The sequence below is a fragment of the Chinchilla lanigera genome, unplaced genomic scaffold (assembly GCF_000276665.1).
Source record: "Chinchilla lanigera isolate Chin_1 unplaced genomic scaffold, ChiLan1.0 scaffold00015, whole genome shotgun sequence".
Taxonomy (NCBI): domain Eukaryota; kingdom Metazoa; phylum Chordata; class Mammalia; order Rodentia; family Chinchillidae; genus Chinchilla; species Chinchilla lanigera.
In genome coordinates this window covers 11,159,501-11,180,812 of record NW_004955416.1, presented here as the reverse complement: position 1 = coordinate 11,180,812, position 21,312 = coordinate 11,159,501, and the positions used below count along the sequence as shown (strand labels likewise).

General features: G+C 43.9%; 2 protein-coding genes across 6 annotated transcripts in view; both read left to right on the top strand.

The window, feature by feature from the left end:
* Positions 1-255: 255 nt before the first annotated feature.
* Positions 256-11,102, top strand: Patl2 (protein associated with topoisomerase II homolog 2 (yeast)). Of its 3 annotated transcripts, XM_013512470.1 has the most exons (16): positions 256-301; positions 491-581; positions 1,185-1,375; positions 2,119-2,199; positions 3,009-3,118; positions 3,575-3,655; positions 3,899-4,040; positions 5,574-5,691; positions 5,788-5,885; positions 6,441-6,494; positions 6,597-6,730; positions 7,099-7,258; positions 8,173-8,313; positions 9,251-9,348; positions 9,891-10,057; positions 10,862-11,102. In XM_013512470.1, exons 1-15 carry the CDS (start codon positions 263-265, stop codon positions 10,042-10,044), a joined length of 1,692 nt encoding a protein of 563 aa, XP_013367924.1. In that variant the 5' UTR covers positions 256-262; the 3' UTR covers positions 10,045-10,057; positions 10,862-11,102. The 3 variants fall into 3 exon arrangements, with proteins under 3 accessions (XP_013367924.1, XP_013367925.1, XP_013367926.1); XM_013512472.1 differs by lacking the exons at positions 256-301; positions 10,862-11,102 and adding an exon at positions 349-363 and having other exon boundaries at positions 9,891-10,495; XM_013512471.1 differs by lacking the exons at positions 8,173-8,313; positions 10,862-11,102 and having other exon boundaries at positions 9,891-10,495.
* A 1,232-nt stretch (positions 11,103-12,334) lies between these two features.
* Positions 12,335-21,312, top strand: part of Spg11 (spastic paraplegia 11 (autosomal recessive)) — an 84,031-nt gene continuing 75,053 nt past the window's right edge. Inside the window, exons 1-4 of one of the 3 annotated variants that reach the window (XM_005381422.2) lie at positions 12,335-12,737; positions 15,931-16,112; positions 17,369-17,593; positions 18,940-19,141. In XM_005381422.2, coding sequence (XP_005381479.1) covers positions 12,481-12,737; positions 15,931-16,112; positions 17,369-17,593; positions 18,940-19,141 — 866 coding nt within the window. In that variant the 5' untranslated portion in view covers positions 12,335-12,480. The remainder of the gene's footprint in view (positions 12,738-15,930; positions 16,113-17,368; positions 17,594-18,939; positions 19,142-21,312) is intronic. The other 2 variants (XM_013512469.1, XM_005381419.2) reach the window with 2 other exon arrangements.

Genomic DNA, 21,312 nt, shown 5'->3' with positions numbered 1-21,312 from the left:
CTGCCTGGCAAGCGCAAGGTCGTGGGTTCGGTTCCCGGTACCAAAAAAAAAAAAAAAAAAAAAAGAATGCACATAGAGCTTTCCTATCTAGTTTTCTTGGAGCAAAACCTAGAGATTAAGTGGAACGCAATCTCACACATTTCCAGTGAAGGATGTGGAAAACAGTGGGTGGGGGGATGCTGGCCCTTTAACAGGTGAGGGTGGGGAGGAGTTGGGCCTTGTTAAAGCTGAGAGCAGCGGACAGGCCCTGCCTCAGACTGCCATGGCTACCCTAAGCAGCAAGCACAGCAACAGTCAAGAGGTGGGTGTCAGCAACACGGTCTCACTGTTCACAGATGGTGGCTGGTGGTGTTCACATGAGAAGTGAGAAGTGCTTCTCTTCCAGTTCCTAGCTCTGACCCTTACTTCTGTCCCATTGCAGAGCAGCTCCCCAGAGCTGGGCTGGTATATTTAAGGGTGGCTGTTTACCTGACTGTCTTCCCTGCCTCAGGTTTACCTCCTAGATGCTGACAATACTTTCTCAGTGGAGGACACAGCCATAGAAGAAGACTGCCAGCCTACCAAGACGAAATGTCTTGAAGGTATAAAACCAAGTGGGCCAAAAAGTGAGGGACCTGAAGCCCTGCTAGTTTGCTTCAGCATAAACTTGGGCATCCAGAATTAGTGGAAGTGATTCCAGACTCTTCCACTTGCTGGCACATCACAGTAGGTGACTTGAATCACATTGATAGACTTTATTTTCCTTGCCTACGTAGTAAAATGACAACAGCTTTGACAGCCTGGCATGAGTGTTCAGCGAAGAGATACGTGTAAAGTATCTGGTAACACAGATGGTGGCTGGTGGTGTTAAACACCGGGTTAAATTGAATCAGAGCAGCTGGCACTTTTTCAATTAAAGAGGTAACAGAAGGGGCTGTGCAGTGGAGGAGAGCAGCTGGAGAACAACCTGTGAGGCACTCACTGAGTCATCAAAGAGGCCGTATGACAGGTGAACCTTGGCACCTGTTAGGATGTTTGCTTTCATGGGGGATGGTTGGGGTACCGTAAGCTAGGGAGGCTGAGAACACTTGGAATGGAGGTACTGGTCACAGACGGTTCTAGAGATGACTAACACACAGAAATGTACCGAGCAGCAGCCACTCTCGCTCACACTCCTCATGCTGAGCCTGTTTGTTCCTCCACAGGCCCACATTTACACCAAAGGCCAGGCAAGGCCTGTGGCTCCTTGATGCCTAAGGAAGAGGAAGAGAAAGACCAGGTGGCAAAGGAGGCTTCAGAGACAGATCTGGGCCCAGATCAAGATGAAGAAGAGAACGATCTTGGAGATCCAGCTGTGCTCGATGCCACCCACTACACCCAGCTGCCCTGGCAGGAGGTGGGGAAAGGGTCGGCCCCAACTGTCCACAGCTCGGGCTGCGGTGTAACATCCTTCTCCTCTGCCCTACCACTTCTTGAATTTCTGAATTTAACATTTTCTGTTTCAGGATGGAACTGAGTTAGAGACTCTCCCCATCTTCCCTCCTGGTACCACTATAGTTTCTGATGCTGTCTTCCTCTTAAAAACTGGCCTCGCCTGGTGTGGCACACACCTGTAATCCCAGCGCTCAGGAGGCTGAGGCAGGAGGACTGCCAAGAGTTTGGGGCCAGCTTGGGCTACATAGTGAGTTCCAGGCCAGCTTGAACTACATAGCAAGACCCTGTTTCAAAAAAAATGAAAACAATAACAAAAAACCAGGCCTCAGCCTGGCTGTGCACCCCCTCTAGGTTATGACTCTGCCACAGGGAGGCATGTTGACCTGAGTCCCTGTATTTCAGCAGTCCATCCTGATATTTGTTCCTTTAGGGTCCATAACCAGTGGGGAGAGATGAGGAAGGCCATGTAGAAATGAAGTGACTCAGACTTGCCTTTAACCTCTTCTTAAGATACCAGTCTTGCTTTTGGGGGGAAAGCAGGATCCTGGTGCAGGTGTCTTTTGAATATGAAAAAGGCCAGATTGCCATTGTCCCATTGAAATGGCTGGCATTGCGTCCCCTCCTATGTCCCTGTGGACACAAGTGAGTGTAGAAGACACCACATTAGGCCCATTTGAGCCTGGGTTTTCCTCTTTTCTGTTCCAGAGAGGTCTACTCAGCTCTCCTGGAGACAAGACCCCTGGTGTGCTGGGGATGTCACCTGCCTCCTTGCACTTTCTATGGCAGGTGAGCCTGCTCCAGTCCTCCTCCTGTGAGGAGGTGACTGGGTGGTGAAGAGGATTCCACCCCTGAGCATGCTGAGAGTTCTTCCGTCATGTTCATGCTATCCTTCTCTCTGCTCTGGAGACAAGCACCCCAAATGGGCAGATAAGATAAGAGATAAGCTGTCCCACTATGCAGAGGAGCTTGGTAAATAGCAGATTGTGTGCCCAGGCATGGGTGCAGATGTGCTGGGTGCTACTGGGGCAGCTGACTGTTCTTGTGGAAAAATTAGAGCCTGTTCTTAGCCTATGCAAGATTTCAGCAGATGAGCAGCACTAAACTTAGGGTTGGAGAGAGCACCTTCCCTCGATGAACTGCACAAGGGGGACATGGAGGGCAGGATTCAGAGACCAGGAAATCCTGCAGGAGGAACTAGAACTGCTCCAATGAGGGCTTCAGATGACTCAGAAAAGAGGAAAGTACTGCCTTGGTGGCTAAAGACACAGAGTGCAAGAGAAGACTTAAAGGGTAACTAGAGATGTTGAAAAGCACACACACACCCTCCCCGCCCCCACTGTTAGACTTATGACCCGATTTCTAAGAGGTGACAACTCTGTTGAAAACGCCAGGAACCACCACCTGATGCACTCACAGCTGGCTTGAAGGATCCCCAACACAGCAAAATGTTGGGGGGAAGTTCTTAAGGGAAAAGGCAGGTGAGCGTATGAAGGCAAGATAGAAACTGAGCTTGAGCAGATTCTCTTGGCAGATGTGCCCCCGCACCCTTGAACCCCTCTCAGCCCCCGTACTACCTCTCACCCATTTCTTTGCAGCCTACATTTCCCAGCACCAGCTCTCCACCTCAGCATTTTGAACCTCAACAGCCCCCGTTGGACCCATCTCTCTTCGGCAACCCATTGACCTCGTGGACTTCTAGGCTCAGGTACTGGTTCAGGGTGCCAGGGATTGCCGTGACAGGACAAGCTTAGCTCTTTCTAGAGGCCTCGGGAGGTGGTGGCTGAGAAAGGGGGAGGGCCACAGTAACAGTTCCCACAGAAAAAATAGTTATAGAAACCTAATACAGAAATTCGAAGAATAGTATAATCTCTTCTCCCTCACAGATGAAGAAATGGAGCCATAGGGAGATTAAAACTGTGAAGTCAGCTAGTATGACGAAACTGACAACCGGGCCAAAGTTTTCCTAATGTTGCAAGATTTTCTACAGCCAAATTGCAGGAAAATACATCTGGAGGATGGGGAGTTAGAATGGTGCTGTTTCTGTGGTTTGATTGGGGGAGGGGTAATAAACAAATAAAAGGTCCTTGGATGTCCACCGGAAAGTACCCGGAAGGGGCAGCAGAGCAGAAAGCTCCCTTCCCAGTTCAAGATTCTTTTTCAGTCATCTGACCCAGCTCCACCCTCAGCACCGGAGGATCTTGCTGAAGCAGCAGCAGCAGCAGCAACAGAGTCAAACACTAAGGTAAAGCCACAACAATGAGCAGGCTTCAGGGGCCTATCTGCAGGCTGGATATTCCTAGACGTATGGGACAGAGACCATACATCTGCCCCAACCCCCTGCACAGGTGGCACTCTCTGGAACTGTTGGCCACCACTGCACTCTTCCAGCACTGCCAGAGCACTTTACTGCCTGCTCACTACTCCTTGGGAATTTCACTGTGGCAGGGGTGGTTAGGCCTAAAGGGATGTTCCCCCTGGCTTGAAGTCCCCCAGCCAAGAAGATCTGGTTTCAGCAGCTAGACCCCTATGCTAACCTCATGACCCAAAAAGAGAAGGACTGGGTGATAAAAGTGCAGATGGTTCAGCTGCAGAGCGAGAACCCCCATCTGAATGATTATTACTACCAGGTGAGTCCCTGGCTATCTGTGCCAGCTTTGAATTTTGGGGCCAAAGAAGCTGAGACTTTTGGGGACTTCTCTGATTCTCTCTTCAACTCATAGAGTCCATGTCTATTCAGGTGGGCAAGACAGCCACTGCAGGACAAGGGTCATTTCTAGAGTTGACATTCCAAGTTCTTTCCTTTCTGTTCTACACTTCAGCCAAATGGGATTGTTTACAATTTCCTGAATACTTGGGTTTTGTCTCCATATTTTGCTGAGAAATTTCCTTATTCACCTTGGAAATATGAACTTTCCCAGGTTTGCACACTTTCGTGAGTCTTAGAAATACCTTCTTACAAACATTCACCCATTTTTCTAGGTCTAAAACAGGGATCTTGCCAAGTGTGGTGGAACAGGCCTGTAATTGCAGCACTTGGGAAACTGAGGCGGGAGGATTGTCATGAGTTCAAGCTCAGCCTGAGTGACAAAGCAAGACCATGTCTCAAAAAAGCAAAATTCAATATAAATACACAGGGATCTTAAATAGATTCAGTTTGTTAAATTTGCTGGCAGACATTTTAACTCATTCTCCCCTGCTTCCCCTCTTCCTTTTATTTACAGGGTAGGTCTTTCTGTGTGCTTTTTCCTTGGGTTACTAAACATCCAGGAGCTTCCTACCAATGTTCTCACCTTTACCTCCTTCTCATTTACATTACTTTCTTCTTTTCTTTCCACTAATTAAAAACTCTCCGGGGGGCTGGGGATTTAGCTCAGTGGCAAAAGCGCCTGCCTGGCAAGTGCAAGGTCGTGAGTTTGGTTCCTGGCACCTGAGAAAAACAAAACAAACAAACAAACAAACAAACAAAAAAAAAACCCTCCACTTCCTGCCAGGATCACTGAAAGTGAAAGTTTTGTACTCTTGCTTTTTTTGGCATTGCTTCTAAATGGCAAAGCCTATTCAATTCTTTTTTTTTTTTTTAAACTCATAGTGGGTTTTAGTTATTTTAATTTAGGGTTCCTCAACTTGTTTTGAGATGTAAAAGCTACTGAGGCAATCCATAAATTTATAAAACTGGTCCAGAAGCCAACTGACAAACACATCTGTAGTGCTAGTTTTGAGCATTGAGCTGCATATGGGCCTCAGATTGTCAGATAACAAACTCTGATTTAGGAAAGTGTAGGTGGGATCACAAGGTTAGAATGGGCATGAGACTGATGCTATGAACTGTGTGTGCTTGGAACAAAATGTCAGAAGCTTGCAGATCCTGGAGCAGGTGACCTTCCCGGCTCTCCACTTTGTTCTCTGCCCTGTCATCGGACCTTGTCATCTGACCTGGTACTGTTACCTAGCTTGTCAAGTACTTGGTATGAGAATCCCAAAACAGGTGACACAGAGCTTAACCCTTTAGAATAGCTGCTAGGAAGGTTGAAGGGCCAGGATCATTTCCAGAATGACTGCTATGGGAGAGGCTATCTTAAGAAGTTATACTTAAGAATCCTAATTCTAGATCCAGAAGATGAACGTAGATTTTTTTTTTTCCCCTGTCCTTGGATTCTTAGAAATATTATCAGAAGCTAGAGAAGAAGGCAGATGAAGAACTACTTGGACAAAAGAACAGGGTTCAGTCTCCTAAACTGGTGACACCTTACATTCAGAAGGCAGAGGCTTATGAATCAGGTAGGACTGGGCTGATCTACTGATGGGAGGTGGATGTCTGGGTAGATGGCTGATGGAAAGGGGAGAGTGATGTCTCTCCGAATTCTTTTCACACAGTGGTTCGAATTGAGGGCTCCCTGGGCCAGGTAGCTGTGTCAACATGTTTTAGTCCTCGCCGAGCCATCGATGCTGTATCTCATGGAACTCAAGAGCAGGTAGGAACATTACCTCCCCAGAACCTTGTTTTCTCTCCCCTGTTTCAAAGAAAGGTCAAGAACACCTTCATGTTTGGATCCAGATTGCAACCTAAGAGTGAGGAAGCAGCAAGACCAGACTTTATGTCTACCTTCCAGCTCAATGTTTTTTGGGTTTTGGTTTTTTGGTTGTTTTTTGAGACAGGGTCTCCCTATATATTGCAGGCTGCCTTTGACCTCACTACGTAGTCCAGGCTGACCTAGAACTTGTAGCAATCCTCCTACCTCAGCTTCCTGAGTGCTGGGATTACAGGCATGCACCACCACGCACGGTTTCAGCTCAATGATTAGCTAGTGTGAAGCCTGGAATGTTGCAGTGGTATTGTGGCTTAGTGGCCAGAGACTTTGTTTTGTTTTTTGAGACAAGGTCTTGCTATACAGCTCAGGCTGGTATTGAAATCACTATGTAGCCCAGCCTGGCCTTGAACTCTTGGTGATCCTCCTGCCTCAGCCTCCTCAGTGCTAGGATTACAGGTGTTCCCACCACACCCCGCTCCATAAACTCTCTTCTCCTAGGATCCAGCAGCTGTAAGCAGTCAGAAGCTTTGGGTATTATGCAGGATTGAGAAGGTGAGCTATGAATTCCTTAGGGAGGAGTTCCTGAGTTACCTTTGAGAATGGGAGTGTGCTCAAAACTACCTCTTTCTTCTTTCTCCACCCTCCAATTCCCAGATGTTCCTTCAGTTACTAGAGATAGAGGAGAGCCAGAAGGATGGGCTTCCACAGTCCTGCTACTCTGAGCAGCAGAACAACCAGGTTGAGAAGCTGTTCCAAGCCTTAAAGACCCAGGAGCAAAACAAGCTGGAGTGAGTATGTGTGCATGTGGGGGGGACAGGGGGTCTCAGGAAGGAAAGGACCAGCTAAATCATTGGTCTTGCAGCTCTCCCTTCTTCCTGGCATGTAGCCTTCTCTGTCTCTGTCTCTGTCCTCCTTCCCTCTCCCTGTACTAGGAATCAAACCCAGGGGTGCTCTACCACTGAGCTACAGCCAAACCCTTTTAACTTTTTTATTTTGAGACAGGGTCTCACTGGGTTGCCCAGGTTGTGCTCAAACTTGTGATCCTCCTGCCTCAGTCTCCCAGAGTGCTGGGGTTGCAGGAATGTACCACCATGCCTGACTTATGGCTCTCTTTTGAGTTCTAATCTCTGAAAATGCTCCCTTCTCTCCCACTCAGGGAGGCAGCAGATAGCTTCTTGCAGGTGCTCTCTGTGAAGAAGGGGAAAACCCTGGTGGCCCGCCTGCTGCCCTTTCTGCTGCCTGATCAGGCTGTTAGCCTTCTTCTGGTTATTACCCACCATCTGCCCCTTCTGGTCCGGAGGGATGTGACTGACCAGGTACTATGAATTCAGTATAGAAAAGGATGGTCTTCTGAATGGGTTGGGGGGTCTTGCCTCCCCTCCATCTTCTACCCGCTAGAATTGCCAGCCAAATGCCTGCCTGACTGAGGGGGGCCAGCCACACCACTCTCAAGAGAGGAAGTTAGTTACTGAACAAACTACTACACAAACAATAGATCACCAAGTATGACGAGCAAAAGAAAATAGGTGTATGGTTGCACAGATTTGTGCTGTGAAGGTTTGAGAGGAAAACAAGCACCCCTCCCCGCAAGCGTTGAGCCCTTAGGGAAGGCATCATAGAACAGGTGGGTACTGAAAGACTCATATTAGAGATGGAGAGTAATCAGCAATCAGGCCTAAGAAGTAACCTGACTAGGAAAAAGCTGTGGGTAGCAGCTGAGCTGGGGTTGACCACACATTTAGGGCTAGAGTAAGGCCAGTCCCAAGAACACGGAACTCCAGAGGCAAGCCATGTAAACAAGTTGTTGGGTCTAGAGCAAAGCCGGTCCAGCAGGTGTCTGGCCTTGGTGTTCATCCCTATTAACTACAGCACAGATAGCTTTGAGAATGGTTCGCATTCTGTGTTTTCAGCAAAACACTGAGACCTTGCACTTTTGACTCCATTGTATGCTTCCCTCCTTTTACCATGTATAAATAAAGAGGCAGCCCGTGCTGGGTTGTCTGCCCCTCCATCAGAGAGGTCAGGTCCCACCCGGTCCGAGATTTCCTTTTAATATGTGTCTATAGTTTTTTCTTAATCACCTATCGCTCCCTCTCAGGAGCCCCCTGGCTGTGTGGGTTGCAGCAAAAAGCCAAAAGCAGTTCTCAGAAATGGAACGGGCTACAGGGAAGGCAGGAGGAAGTGAAGTTACAGTGCATTTTGGGAGAAGATCTTATTGACCTTTTTTCAGGCCCTACACATGTTATTCAAGCCTCTGGGCAAATGTATCAGTCATTTGACCTTCCACGAACTCCTCCAAGGACTTCAGGGGCTAATGTTGCTACCACCTGGCTCCTCAGAGCGCCCTGTCAGTGTGGTACTTCAGAACCAGGTAACACATCTGCAAGGCTTTTCTCTTTCCATAGATGGCTTCTGAGTCACTAGTAGGAAATAAATAAGAGAAAGTTCTCATCTCTCCACAAATCTTATCTTCTATAATTCTGAACTTCTTGTGAGCATAGGATCACCTAGAGAGCTTACTAGACACCAGTTCCTTGGTCCTACTCCCAAAGAGTCAGCCAGTGCCCACCCCCTTGCAGTACGAGGATTGAAACTTGGGTCTTCACAGTGCGCTATGCCCTGAGCTCTTTTATTATATTGAAACAGGGTCTCACTAAGTTGCCCAGTGTGGGCTCAAACTTGTGATCCTCTTGCCATACCCGAAAGGTCCTGGGATTATAGGAATGAGCCATCATGCCCAGCTGTATCTGCTTTTGTAACAAGCTCTCTGATGGTGCTGCTGGTGTAAGCCTCTATAGCAGAGGTCTCCAATTTTTGATGTGTGTGCCTTTTAGAAGAAAATTCTGAACCATACCATACATGTATTTATAAATCATACACGACACCATAGTAATAGGTATATAACAAATACAAGAAAGTTTAAAATCATGTGACTCTAGATATGAAAGTTCCAACATGCTGGTGAACCCACACCAGAAATCTGTCTACAAATGCTTCTTAAAGTGGGATCCACAGACTACATCTAATTCCTGGACCCGTACCAGATCTACACACTTATTCCTGGGTTGGAGCCCCAAAGGGCGCATTTAATCAGCTCTCAGAGAGAGGTCTGTGGAAACCTCAGAGCAGTGATTCTTTTGGGAAAATCAGTTCTTTGGCTAGCCAGTGTAAAATCTGACAGCTCCTGTGGGTATTGTTCTCCAGCTATAAATTAATCTGCCCTTTAGTTAGGAAGATACCAGAGCTAGAAAAGTCCTAAATGCCTAAGGTGAACTCATTTTGTTCTGAACTATGTGTATCACTTGCAGTTTGGAATATCTTTGCTCTATGCCCTGCTGAGTCATGGGGAGCAGCTGGTGTCACTGGATTCTTCCCTAAAGGAACCCAATAGGGACCACACAGCTTGGTAAGACCATACAGGCCCTGTCAATAATTTCTCAGTATCCCTGGGATGTGAACCAGATGAGAGATTTCCTGAGTGGCATTTCCATTATTAGAGAGATGATTAGGCCCAGAAAGAAATAGCAGGGTTGTGGCTGGTTTTTTTTTGTTTGTTTGTTTGTTAATAGTACCCCAGAGTATTGGTCTTCCGTGGGAAGCAATGTAACCATAACTAAATGGGTAAATATGAGAGTCACACACCTTGGTTTGAGTTCTAGCTCTGTCAATTGCCAGTAATACAACTTTGGGGCAAGTTATTTTACTTCTTAGTCTGTTTATCTAGTGATGATAGTACTAATCCCTGGGAGTTATTAAGATTAAGTAGAAAGAAAGATATGTAAAGTTTAAGCACCCTCTAGCACAAATCAAATGTGCAATTTTTACCTTTTGCTATCTGGAGTTTGGTGGTTGTGATAATAGTGGTGGAAAGATAATACTGAACCTTAGTCCAAGTCTGTTTCCTTCATAAATGCAAAGGCTCTGTGTTTCTTCTTCTCTGCCCTCCAGGACAGACATGGTGGTTCTGATTGCCTGGGAGATAGCTCGAATGCCTACAGCCTCTCTGGCAGAACCCCTAGACTTTCCCAGCAACCTGCTTCCCCTGTTCTGTCACCACTTGGACAAACAACTGGTTCAGCAGCTAGAGCCCAGGAGTAACTGATGGCAGAAAGAAGGTCACAGCCCAATGTGCAAGCCCAATCTAGAATCTGTCTTTCACTGCCCTACTTCTTTAACAGGTTCCCGCTGGCTTGAACCACTGGTAGTACACATGTGACTGTTTGATTTGGGCAGCTTGTACACTGGTGGTAGAACTGGGACAGTAATGCACGTACTACTGATGGTTCGAGCTGCCAGCAGCGAGATATATGAATTACAGCCCCATCTCAAACGTGTTAAACCAAGAATATGGAGGATAATGTCCTTTCAAAGTAGTTCAAGACACTGGCCCAAGTCTGAACCCTATGTCCATTTCTTCAACCAAACTTCTTCATTTTAAACCTTGTTTGGTCATGTATAGTCATACTGAGGGCAAGAGTTGATATGAAAAAATGAATTATTCATTCATTCATTCAAGCATTTACAGCTGGGTGTGGTGGCATATGTTTGTAACCCCTGCACTTGGGAGGCTGAGGCAGGAGGAGCACTGTGAGGCCAGCCTGGACTACTACATAGTGAGTTCAAGGTCAGCCTGAACTGCATATTATCTGTCTCAAAAAGGCAAAAAATAAAAAGAATTTATTTAGCCAATCCTTTAAATTTTAAACCTTGTTTAGTCACATATAGTCATATTGAGGGCAAGAGCTAATTTAATTCATTCATTCAAAAATTATCTGAGGAACAAGTATTCCAGGATAGAAGCATGAATAACATAGAGGTCAACTCTGTCCTCAAGTTTTACCAAAAGAAAGAGTCAGGTGTTAACTACAATAATTCCATTTTACCAAGTATTTGTTATTTAACACCTATTCTCTTCGTAGGGTTGTCTGATCTACTGATCAGTTTGTTCTGGAATTCCTCTACCTGTGTGTAGGAAGCTTAATCCTCAGACATGAAGTTGTATGAGCTCTCTACAGCAATCCAGACAATCTGAAGATATTTCTCAGGCCTCAGGATATTGGAAGACTGCTGCAAATATTTTCATTTCCTTTCTTAAAATCTAAATGTTCCTAAGAATGAGACATGGATTAATAAGACATAATTAAAGAGGTGATCAAATGATGTGTTTAAATTTCTAAATTTTAGCTTGGCGTGGTGGCACACGCCTGTAATCCCAGCACTCTGGAGGCTGAGGCAGAAGGATCATTGTGAGTTCGAGACCAGCCTGGGCTACAAAGTGAGCTCAAGGCCAGCCTGAACTGTACAGGGACACCCTGTCTCAAAAAAAAAAAAAAAAAAAGATTCTAAGTTTTGAAGCTGTAACGAACGCCATCTTTCCTATTAAGGAAAGATAAGTGTTAAGATAGCCTTACAAGAGACAAGCTCTTGCTATTCCTAACAAAAGTTTAACCTGGGACTGTGCTTCAGGGTTGCCAAATTTTATATAAATAGCCCAGAGGACTAGATATATCTCCCCCAAGGATAGGAAATGTTTGGTTTCATTTTTGACAGACAGGGTTATGCATTGATCAAATTGGAACGAACGCCTTTTATGAACCAGGCACCTCTTTATTTTATTTTAATATTTTTTGGTACCGGGAATCAAACTCAGGACCTGGCGCTTGCCAGGTGCTCGTGCCGCTGAGCTATATCTCAGGGTTCCAGGCACCTTTTAAGACAAGAGAACGATAAAGAACAACAGACAGCCTTTGATCTTTTGAAGTTTGCCTTCTGGCTGGACAGGAACTCACAAACTGTCAAGTAGTGATAACTATTACGGGGAAAACAAAGTTGGGTGATTAGAGTGGAGGGGACTTTAGATCGACCGGTCCGAGGCCCGATACTAGACATTACATTAAGCTGAAACGTTCCAAATGGAGCGAAGAATGTAAGGCTCTGCGATTGGAAGCCTTCCCTACATGGCTCCTTAGCACCACCTCTCCACCCTCCTGCCCTCTCCTGTCTGCTGATCTTGGATCGCACTTTTCCGAGAAAAGCAGAAGCAAGGAAACATGAGCCCCAGCTTCTCTACCCGCTCCCTATCCCATCTCTCTGCTTGTTACAAGGGCTATTATTTGACCTGAACATTCAGGTCAAAGCCTTTATGATGGATCAATAACGTAAGGCTTGGAGCTTCGCTCCCAAGGAAGGCGCACACCCCGGGGCCTGAGAGCAGCACTGAGAAGCTAAGAAAGCGGGAGCTGGTTTCCAGAGAGTGGCTAAACAAAGACGGCAAACGGTAACGACACAGAATAAGAGCAACAGCTGAGATTGTCCTTCAAGAGCTCCTAAGTAGCTAATGAGAGTGCGGGACAGCTGAGCTTTGAAGGAGCCCCGGATCCGCCCCCGCGCACAGCTAAGGGACTGAGCAGAGCCGCTTCGGCGCTTCCGGTGGGCGTCACGAGGCAGCGCCGGAGCCGCTCGCACCATCGCGCATGCGCCGCACGCAGTGGTACCGGGAGGGGCTGGCGAGGCTGACGGGAGGAGCGGCCGGGCCGATATGGCTGCGGCCGGGCAGGGCGCCAGAAGTGCTTTCCTTGGCCGGAGCTACCCCGCAGAGGCCATGGAGTGTGTGCTGCCTATGCTGTTGGTGCCACTGCCCGCTGAGGAGACGGCGCGGCTGGGCCCCCGGGCGCAGATGCACAGAGAGCAGGAGGCCCTCGGGAGCTTGACGTCTGCGGGCAGCCTTCAAGTGCTTTCCTTGGTGCCGGGCGGCCGGGACGGGGGCGGCTGTTGTCTCGAGGGCCCCTTCCAGCAGTAAGTGGGGCGGGGAAGCTGGGCTGCGTGGGTGGAGTCCGCAGCCCCTGGCGGGCAGGCAGCACCCCGAGGGCGAGGGCGACAGCCGCGGGAGACCCCGGAGGGAGCCCGGGGCCGGGCCACGCCCACGCCCCGCCCACGCCCCGCCCCGCGCGGAGATTGTGGATCCCGCCGCTCTCCCGCGCTAGCGAACCCCAGTGGCCCCTTCTTTCCTCAACGCTGGTTAATTATCGCCCTGCGAGGACTACCCCCAACTTCTGTTAAAGGTGCCGAGTGGGGGGTCATCTCTAATTTAAGTCGTCTTGATTTTCTTTATTCTTGACCGCTGGTTGTTAGAAATGAGAATCTCCATAAGAGAAGTTGCTCAACAGTATCCTGTATCAACCCCAGTAGAGTGGGACAGAGAAGCAGTGTCTTTTCTCTCTGTAGGAGAGATTCTGTAGGTGTCTGAGAATGTATCAGGGAGGTAAGACTTGAACGCTTAACGTGGGTGTTCATATGCCAGTTCATAAAATTAGACGTGAGGAGGACCCACAAGGCAGCCTTTTAACTTTTTAACTTGAATTGAGCTGAACTTAATTCAGTTACAGTACCCTATAGTGTGAAAACGTTTACTTCCTACTTTTCTCAAAGTATGAGTGTTTCGTTGCAGTGTTTACATATTATATATTTTGTTCTTTTCATCCAAAATTATCTGTCTTTCCAGGTGGCAAGACAATGCGTGTGCTTATGATTTTAATGGTGTTACAGTAGTGTCTGTCTTTTAGATATTATCTTAGTGTATCTAAGCTTTTCTAGATATTTAGATTTTCCAAATTTTCAATGTAAACAGTCAGAAATTGGCTGTTTGTGAAAAATCAGTCCAGATACAAAGAAATGTGAAATGTTATCAGTCTTTTTCTCTAACAAGGACTTAATAGCACCAAGCTCTTCTCCATATTTATATAAAGCTTACTAATTCTGTAGGAAAACAAAAGTTGTTTGTTGGCTGGACTGAGAATCAAAACCACTCTTAGCACTAAACTACATCCTCAGCCCATTTTAAAAATTTTTTTTATTTTGAGACAGCGGCTCACTCACTTGCTCAGATGGAACTGGAACTTGCAGTCCTCCTGCCTCTACTTTCCTCAGTACTGAGACAGTCTGAAAAAAAGTTTTTAAAAGGTAAAAAGTGAGCACTGGGCATGGTAGCACATGCCAGTTGTTTCAGGATTTGAAAGGCTGAGGCAGGAGGATTGCTATGAATTTGAGGCCAGCCTGAGCTACAAAGGGTGGGATGGGGGATGAAACTTTTTTTAGTTTTGGTCTTTGAGACAGGGTCTCACTGTGCTGTTCAGGCTGGCCTTGAATTCACTATGTAGCACAGACTGGCCTTGAACTCTCTGATCCTCCTGTCTCAGCCTCCCAAGTGCTGAGATCACAAGTGTGTGCCAAGATGCCCAATTCTGAGATGAAGCTTCGTGGTAGTCTTATTTCTTTCTATTCCATTGTTTTCAGATTTGGGCCTATTATTATTATTATTATTATTATTATTATTATTATTATTATTATTTTGAGCAGGGTCTTGCTATATTGCCTAGTCTGGCATCCTCCTGGGCTGAAGCTATTCTCCTACCTCAGTCTCCTGAGTATCTAGGACTATAGGCGCATGCCACTGTACCTAGGTTGGGCCCTTCTATATTTATTTTTTAAATATAATTTAATATTTGATTTGAAGCTATAGCATCCTTAGTCTCTTTCCATCTTCGTTAGCCAGAATTGTTTTCATACTACAGCGTCTTAAGAATTCTATAACTAGCTGGCCATGGTGTTGCATTCCTGTAGTTGGAGCACTCAGGAGGCTGAGGCAGGAAGATTGTGAGTTTGAGGCTGGCCTGGGCTACTTAAATGAGTTCAAAGCCAGCGTGCACTGTATAGTGAGACCCTGTCTCAAAAAACAACAGCCTCAGAAAAGAATTCTATAACTACATTTTGTCTGGTGTCGTAGCCATTAGCCACATGTGGTATTCATTAGTCATATTGATTTAAAATTAAATAAAGTTTAAAATTCAGTTTCTCAGTTGTATTACCCACATTTCAGGTACTCCATAGCCACATATGACTATCAGCTACTGTCTTCAGCAGCATTAATATAGGACATTTTTATTATCACAAAAAGTTCTGTTGGACAGGCTTGTTCTGCAGTGTACTATCTTAGAGCCTTCAGAAGCTTTTTGGTTTTTTTTGAGACTAGGTCTCGCTATGTAGTTTAGACTGGCTTTAACTCATTGTGTAACCCAGGCTGTTCTTGAACTCCCGGCAATCCTCCTGCCTCAGCCTTCCAAGTACTGGGATTGTAGGCCTGAACCACCATGGCCCGCTGAGCTTTCAGAGTTGATGGATATAAAGAATTACTTATAGGCCGGGTATGGTAGCATGGAGGCTGAGGCAGGAGGATCGCTGGGAGCTTGAGGCCAATCTGGGCTACAAAGTGAGTTCTAGCCCAGTCTAAACTGTGTAGTGAACTACTGTCTCAAAAAGACAAAAAAAAAAAAATCACTCTTGTTTTTAAAGTCTTTGAAAATATATAACTTAGCAAAAGCCTGTCTTACTAATTGTGAGTACCACTTTGTAAATAATATACTACATATTTAATTATTTGTACTTATCTTTGATAATGACAGCTTCTTTAAAGGTCAGTTAAGTTTTAAGGTAAAAAAAGCAAAAAAAGATTTAAAGTGAAGAAATAAAAGATTATTTTAAAAAATTTTTTTCCCTTGTACTAATTTATTTTACATTTGACTTTTTCCAGCTTGATATTTAATTTTTTATTGGTACATTTTTGCACTATGTTTTATTTTTTGCTCTGCCACTTTTTATCACTCACTTCTCTATTATGTTATTGTGAAGAGGCAGAAGAGGAAGAAATGAAGGGGAAGGGAGAAGACGAGGGAAGTCTTAGGGAAGTTTATCTCTGTTAAGTTGGAATGGAGGGGCTGGGGATTTAGCTCAGCAGCAAAAGCGCCTGCCTGGCAAGTGCAAGGTCGTGAGTTCGGTTCCCGGTACCAGAGAAAAACCAAAAAAAAAAAAAAGTTGGAATGGAGAACTGATACTTTGGGAATGAAACTTTACTCATTCAGTACTTCCATGCCTACTATTGTGGGTACATGTGATTATAGATATAGAATATAACAAATCTAAACTTTTCCTTTAGGTTTATGTGGGAGGATTCTGATAACAGCACACCAACACACAAGCCCAAGCTGCTTGCTCTTAGTCAGAATTATGAACTGCTTATCTATGAATTTAATTTGAAAGATGGACGATATGATGCAGCTATATTGTACAGCTGTAGTGGGAAGACTCTGCAAAAGCTTATTGAAGATCAAGATATCAGTAAGTGCCTACAGATGGTCTTTCAGTGTGTTTAAATTTGTGACATTTACTTAGGTACTTTTATATATTTCATAAAAAAGTTCTCATAGAGATGAAATCAGTGAGGGAATCTGCATTATCCAGCTAATAGCCATTAACCACACAGGCCTATTGAGTACTGCCGTTGTGGTCAGTATGAATAAAGACATGCTTTACATGTCATATACCAACTGGGTTTTAAAGTCTTAGTACCAGAAGCCAGGCATGGTGGCGCACACCTGTAATCCCAGCACTCAGGAGGCTGAGGCAGAAGGATCATTGGGAGTTTGAGGCCAGCCTGGACTACAAAGTGAGTTCAAGACCAAAACTGCATAGTGAGACCTTGTCTCAAAAAGACAAAACAAAAACAAAAATGAAAACCCTTAGTACCAGAAAAGTGAATTATTTCAATAATTTTTTATGTTAGATGTTGAAATGATATTTTGGATATGGGCCAAATAATACATATTTCTCTTAGACAGTGCTGATCTATACTGCTACAGAGCTGTTCACTATACCTTATCCTGATGGCTTCAGGGAGCAGAAATCAAAGCACCCAGTCCTCTATTTTTAGGGCAGTAACATACTATCTACCCTTAATCATGTGGTTCGTTCATTTTCCTTAAAAAAAAAAAAAAAGAAAGAAAGAAAAGGAAAAGTCTCTGATTGTTACTGTGGGGATCCTTTGTGTAAGTTGGCTGTTCTTTGTTTTTGACACAGGGTCTCACTGTGTAGTTCAGGCTGGCCTCAAACTCACTCTGTAGCAAGCTTTCTGCCTCAGCCACCCAAGTGGTGGCATTCCAAGCATGTACCCCCAGATCCAGTCCTAAGTTGACTTTTTTTTTTTTTTTGAGACAGGGTCTCACTGTGTAGTATAGGTTGGCCTTGAACTCACTATGTAGCTCAGGCTGGCCTGGAACTGGTAGCGATCTTCCTGCCTCAGCATCCCAAGCATGCACCACCGTGCCCAGCTAAGTGGACTTTTTTGAGTATTCCTTCTTGTGTGTTGTCAGATTGAATTTAAACAGAAGAAACCAGGGACATTGTAAGCTATTATATTCTTCCATTTACCTATCACCCAGTGACTATTTGCTTAGGTAAGGATGAACAATAACAGCTGTTTGTTAGTTGGGCTAAGTGCAGTTTCTCTTTTGTTTTCCTGTGTTATGCTTGTAAGATCAAATTTACCAATTAAAAAACTGTGAGCAATGGGTTTGAAGTATCTTTTTGTTTTATAGGTATTTCCTTACTGTCTTTGAGGATTCTCTCGTTTCACAATAACACATCATTACTGTTCATCAACAAATGTGTCATCCTACATGTTGTATTTCCTGAGAAAGATGCTGAGATTAGAGTACTCAACTGTTTCACGTTACCCTTACCTGCACAGACAGTGGAAACCATCATTGACTCGCAGCTCTGCAGAGGAATTCTTTTTGTTTTGAGCAGTTTAAACTGGATCCGTATCCTTGGCAGTAAAGATACTGATTGCTGTGTAATGGAGGAGAATATCAAGAAAGTTTTAAGGGCTGGAGTATAAGGAGAGTGGTTAGTTTTCTAGTACAACTTCTCAGGGGAAAAGATTCTTATACACTTAATATAACTGTATCATTTGTATTCTATTCAAATCTCTTCTAATGTTTAGGTATATACATAAAATATATACATACATAGTTGTAATCATCTTACACTTTCATGCTTTAATATTGCATATGCTCTGCATTATCTGTTTTTTCAAAATATACTTCCTGAAGCTGGCCATGGTGGTGCACGCCTGTAATCTCAGCACTTGGGAGGCTAAGACAGGAGGATTGCTGCAAGTTCCAGGCCAGCCTGGGCTACAAAGTGAGTTCAAGGCCAGCCTGAACTTTGTAGCAAGACCCTGTCTCAAAAAAAAGAAACAGGGCTGGGGATATAGCTCAGTGGCACAGTGCCTGCCTGGCAAGTGTGAGGTCGTAAGTTCAGTTTCCAGTACCAAAAACACCAAACCAAAACAAAAATACATACATTTCTTGAAGTACTTACTATGGGAACAGTCCTGGGTTGATTTAAGGTGACAGTTTATTATGTAATATCTTTTTATGTGTGATGTAACCCTTATGTCCAACGATTCCATCTTTCTGTTTTGTTTTGTTTTTTGAGACAGGGTCTTGCCATATAGTCCAGGCTGTCCTTACATTCATTATGTAGCCCAGGTGTTCCTCCTGCCTCTGCCTGCTAACCGGCTGGAATTACAGGCATGCGCTACCACCACGCCTAGCTCTCCATCATTGTGATGAGTGCATTTGCTTCACTGTTGTTAATTTGGTTCTGGAAAATACTAGAGGATCTTAGTCTCTAGATCTGTAGGCCATCAGCAAAATTATTTTGAAGATTTGAAAAGTGCACCTTCTGTATGATTTTTGGACCTTTATTTGTGAATTAAAAGGATCATTTTTCTGTTTTACACATATCATTTTTATAAAACTGTTTTAAAGCACTAGGTCAACTTAATTTTTTTGCCAGGTTATCACTAGGCATATGTAATTATTGAGCATTTGAAATTAGACAGTATGACTTGGGATCTGAATTCTTAATTTTATTAATAGTTTACTTAATTGCTTTAGATTTGAAAGCTAATATTGATTCAATTATTAATACTTGATTCAATTATTAAACAAGTTTTAAATATGCTTTCATTGCTATAATCTGGTAGGTACAATAAAATTTTCAAGTTATAGCAATGAAAGCAACAGTTCTGTCTCATCCTGTGTTTTAAATGTCTCAGTGTATTTATAAAACTAACATTCTCTTTAACTGTAACTCAAAGATATTTTTGACACTGTGGATGGCACACATGTAGCGTATGTGGATTTAGCACTTCACCAAGAAGATACGTGCAATGAACAGCAGCAGGAGCCAGCCAAGATTTCTTTCTTTACCTCCCTGAAAGTGTCTCAAGACCTAGATGTTATAGTGATTGTCGGCTCCCCCAACTCAGCAGTTGCTCTTAACTTAAATTTATATTTCAGGTATGTAAATTACTGCAGCTTTGTTTTTTTTTTTTGAGAGACGGGGTCTTTCTGTGTGTTTTAGGCTGGCCTTGAGTTCACTGTATAGCCCAGGCTGGCCTTGAATTCGCAGTGCTCCTCCTGATTCAGCATCCCAAGTGCTGTGATTACAGGTGTGCACCACCATACCCAGCATTACTGCAGCTTTTAATGTTGGGTAAATAATTAGAACTGTAAGAGGTTAAAAATATACTTGTTAGCCTTTTTTTTTTAATGCAGTTATATCATATTCTATGCAGTTTTTTTTTTTTTCTATGCAGTTATATCATATTCTAACTAGTAGAATGAAGTGGTCACTCTATAATGTGTGCAAATGACTGCTGGCCATCTTTGCAGTTTTGCATGTAAATGAAAGTTGATTTTGATGTAAAAGATATATATGGGTTATATAGCATACTTTTAAAAATTTTTTTGCGGGGGGACAGGGTCTCACTGTGTAGTTCAGGGTGGCCTTGAACCTACTATGTAGCTCAGGCTGGCCTCAAAGTGATCCTCCGCCCTCAGCCTAGCGCTGAGATTATAGGCATGTACCACCATTCCCAGCTTCGTCACATACATTTTACAATGCAGTCAATACTGCATAATTTTAAAAGTCCCTGGTTGCTATGTATCATCCCTTAGCTCTTGCCACCCATTAGAGTAGAAGAAAAATGGGATTTACTTTGTATGTTGGAATTACTGCTTTTGTGGCTTGGGGTCCTCATGGCTTGGGGTTCATGTTCCTCTTAAAAGACTTTGATAAGATGTATTTGTTTAGTTTTTTACTACTAAGGTTTCCTAAGGTGTTGCCCTTGAGGGACCTGAATTTGTAGCTAAATATAATAGTAATAACAGTACTTCTTTGCAGTGCTTTTTGATTTAGGTGTTCTGGTTGCTTCTAATTTTTTGTTTGAGGGTATATAACTTTTTTTTAATTTAAAAATATGCCAGATTGGGCATGGTGGTGCATGCCTGTAATCCTGGCACTTAGGAAGGCTGACATAGGAAGATTGCTGTGAATCCAGGCTATCCTGGGCTGCATAATGAACTTAAGGCCAATCTGAACCACATACTCAACAAACAAAAAGGATAAACTTGAAACTTTGATAAGTAAATGGATGCACATTGAGGCCATAATATGAAGTGAAATAAATCAGACACACAAGCTTAAATATCACATGGTTTCTCTTATATGAGAAACCCAAAATAAAATAAAAGATAATAAGAAGTAGGAAGATCTTTTTCAAATGGGAAGGGGACAGGGCGGGATGGCAGGTATAGGGGATGAAAAAAAGAATTAAGGTGTTTATGTATATTTACCAATTCTCTATGATAAATATTAAGTGAAATAAATATGCACAATGCACAAGTTTAAGTATCACATGGTTTCTCTTACATGAAAAACTTAAAATATAAATAAAAGAGATAAGAAGAGTAGGAAGATCTTTCTTTGATAAACCACGCATAGCAAGTTTATCCTTCTTTATGGCAGAGTAGTGCTCCATTGCATATAAGTACCACATTTCCTTTATGCACTCAGCTGTTGATGGGTATATAGGCCATTTTGAAGATACAGCTACAGCAATTGTGATGCTGTACCTGGGCATAGTGGCACATGCCTGTAATCCCTAGCACTGGAGAGGCTGAGGCAGAAGGATCACTGTGAGTTTGAAGCCAGCCCAGGCTACATAATAAGTTCAAGGCTAACCTAACTACATAGTCAGACCCTGTCTCAGGAAAAAAAAACAAACACAGAAATTGTGATGCTATAAACATGCGTATGCGTGTATCACTGTAGTATGATGACCAACTCTTTAGGGAAGAAACCTAGAAGTGGAATAGCTGGGTCAACTGAGATTTCTGTTTTTAGTTTTTTGAGGACTCTTCCTACTGATTTCCATAGTAATTATACTACTTGACATTCCCACCAACAATGTGGAAGGGTTCTGTTTTCTCTGCAGCCTTTCTAGCATTTGTTCTTTTTTTTTTTTGAGAAGATACAATATACATAGTTTTATTTTATTTTGAATTAGATTTTCTTGGTACCTTTTAGATATACATAATGATCACATTCATCGTAGAGAATTTGTACCAGTACATGGTTTAACTTGGTTTTTTTTCCCCGTCCCCTTACCCTCCCTTCAACTCCTCTT

What these genes read in the sequence shown, in the direction of transcription:
- Patl2 (XM_013512470.1), top strand. Translation starts at nt 263, where the DNA reads ATGGCTACCCTAAGCAGCAAGCACAGCAACAGTCAAGAG. An exon ending in CAAGACGAAATGTCTTGAAG is followed by an intron (nt 582 to 1,184) that starts GTATAAAACCAA and finishes GTTCCTCCACAG; the next exon opens with GCCCACATTTACACCAAAGG. An exon ending in TGAATGATTATTACTACCAG is followed by an intron (nt 4,041 to 5,573) that starts GTGAGTCCCTGG and finishes TTGGATTCTTAG; the next exon opens with AAATATTATCAGAAGCTAGA.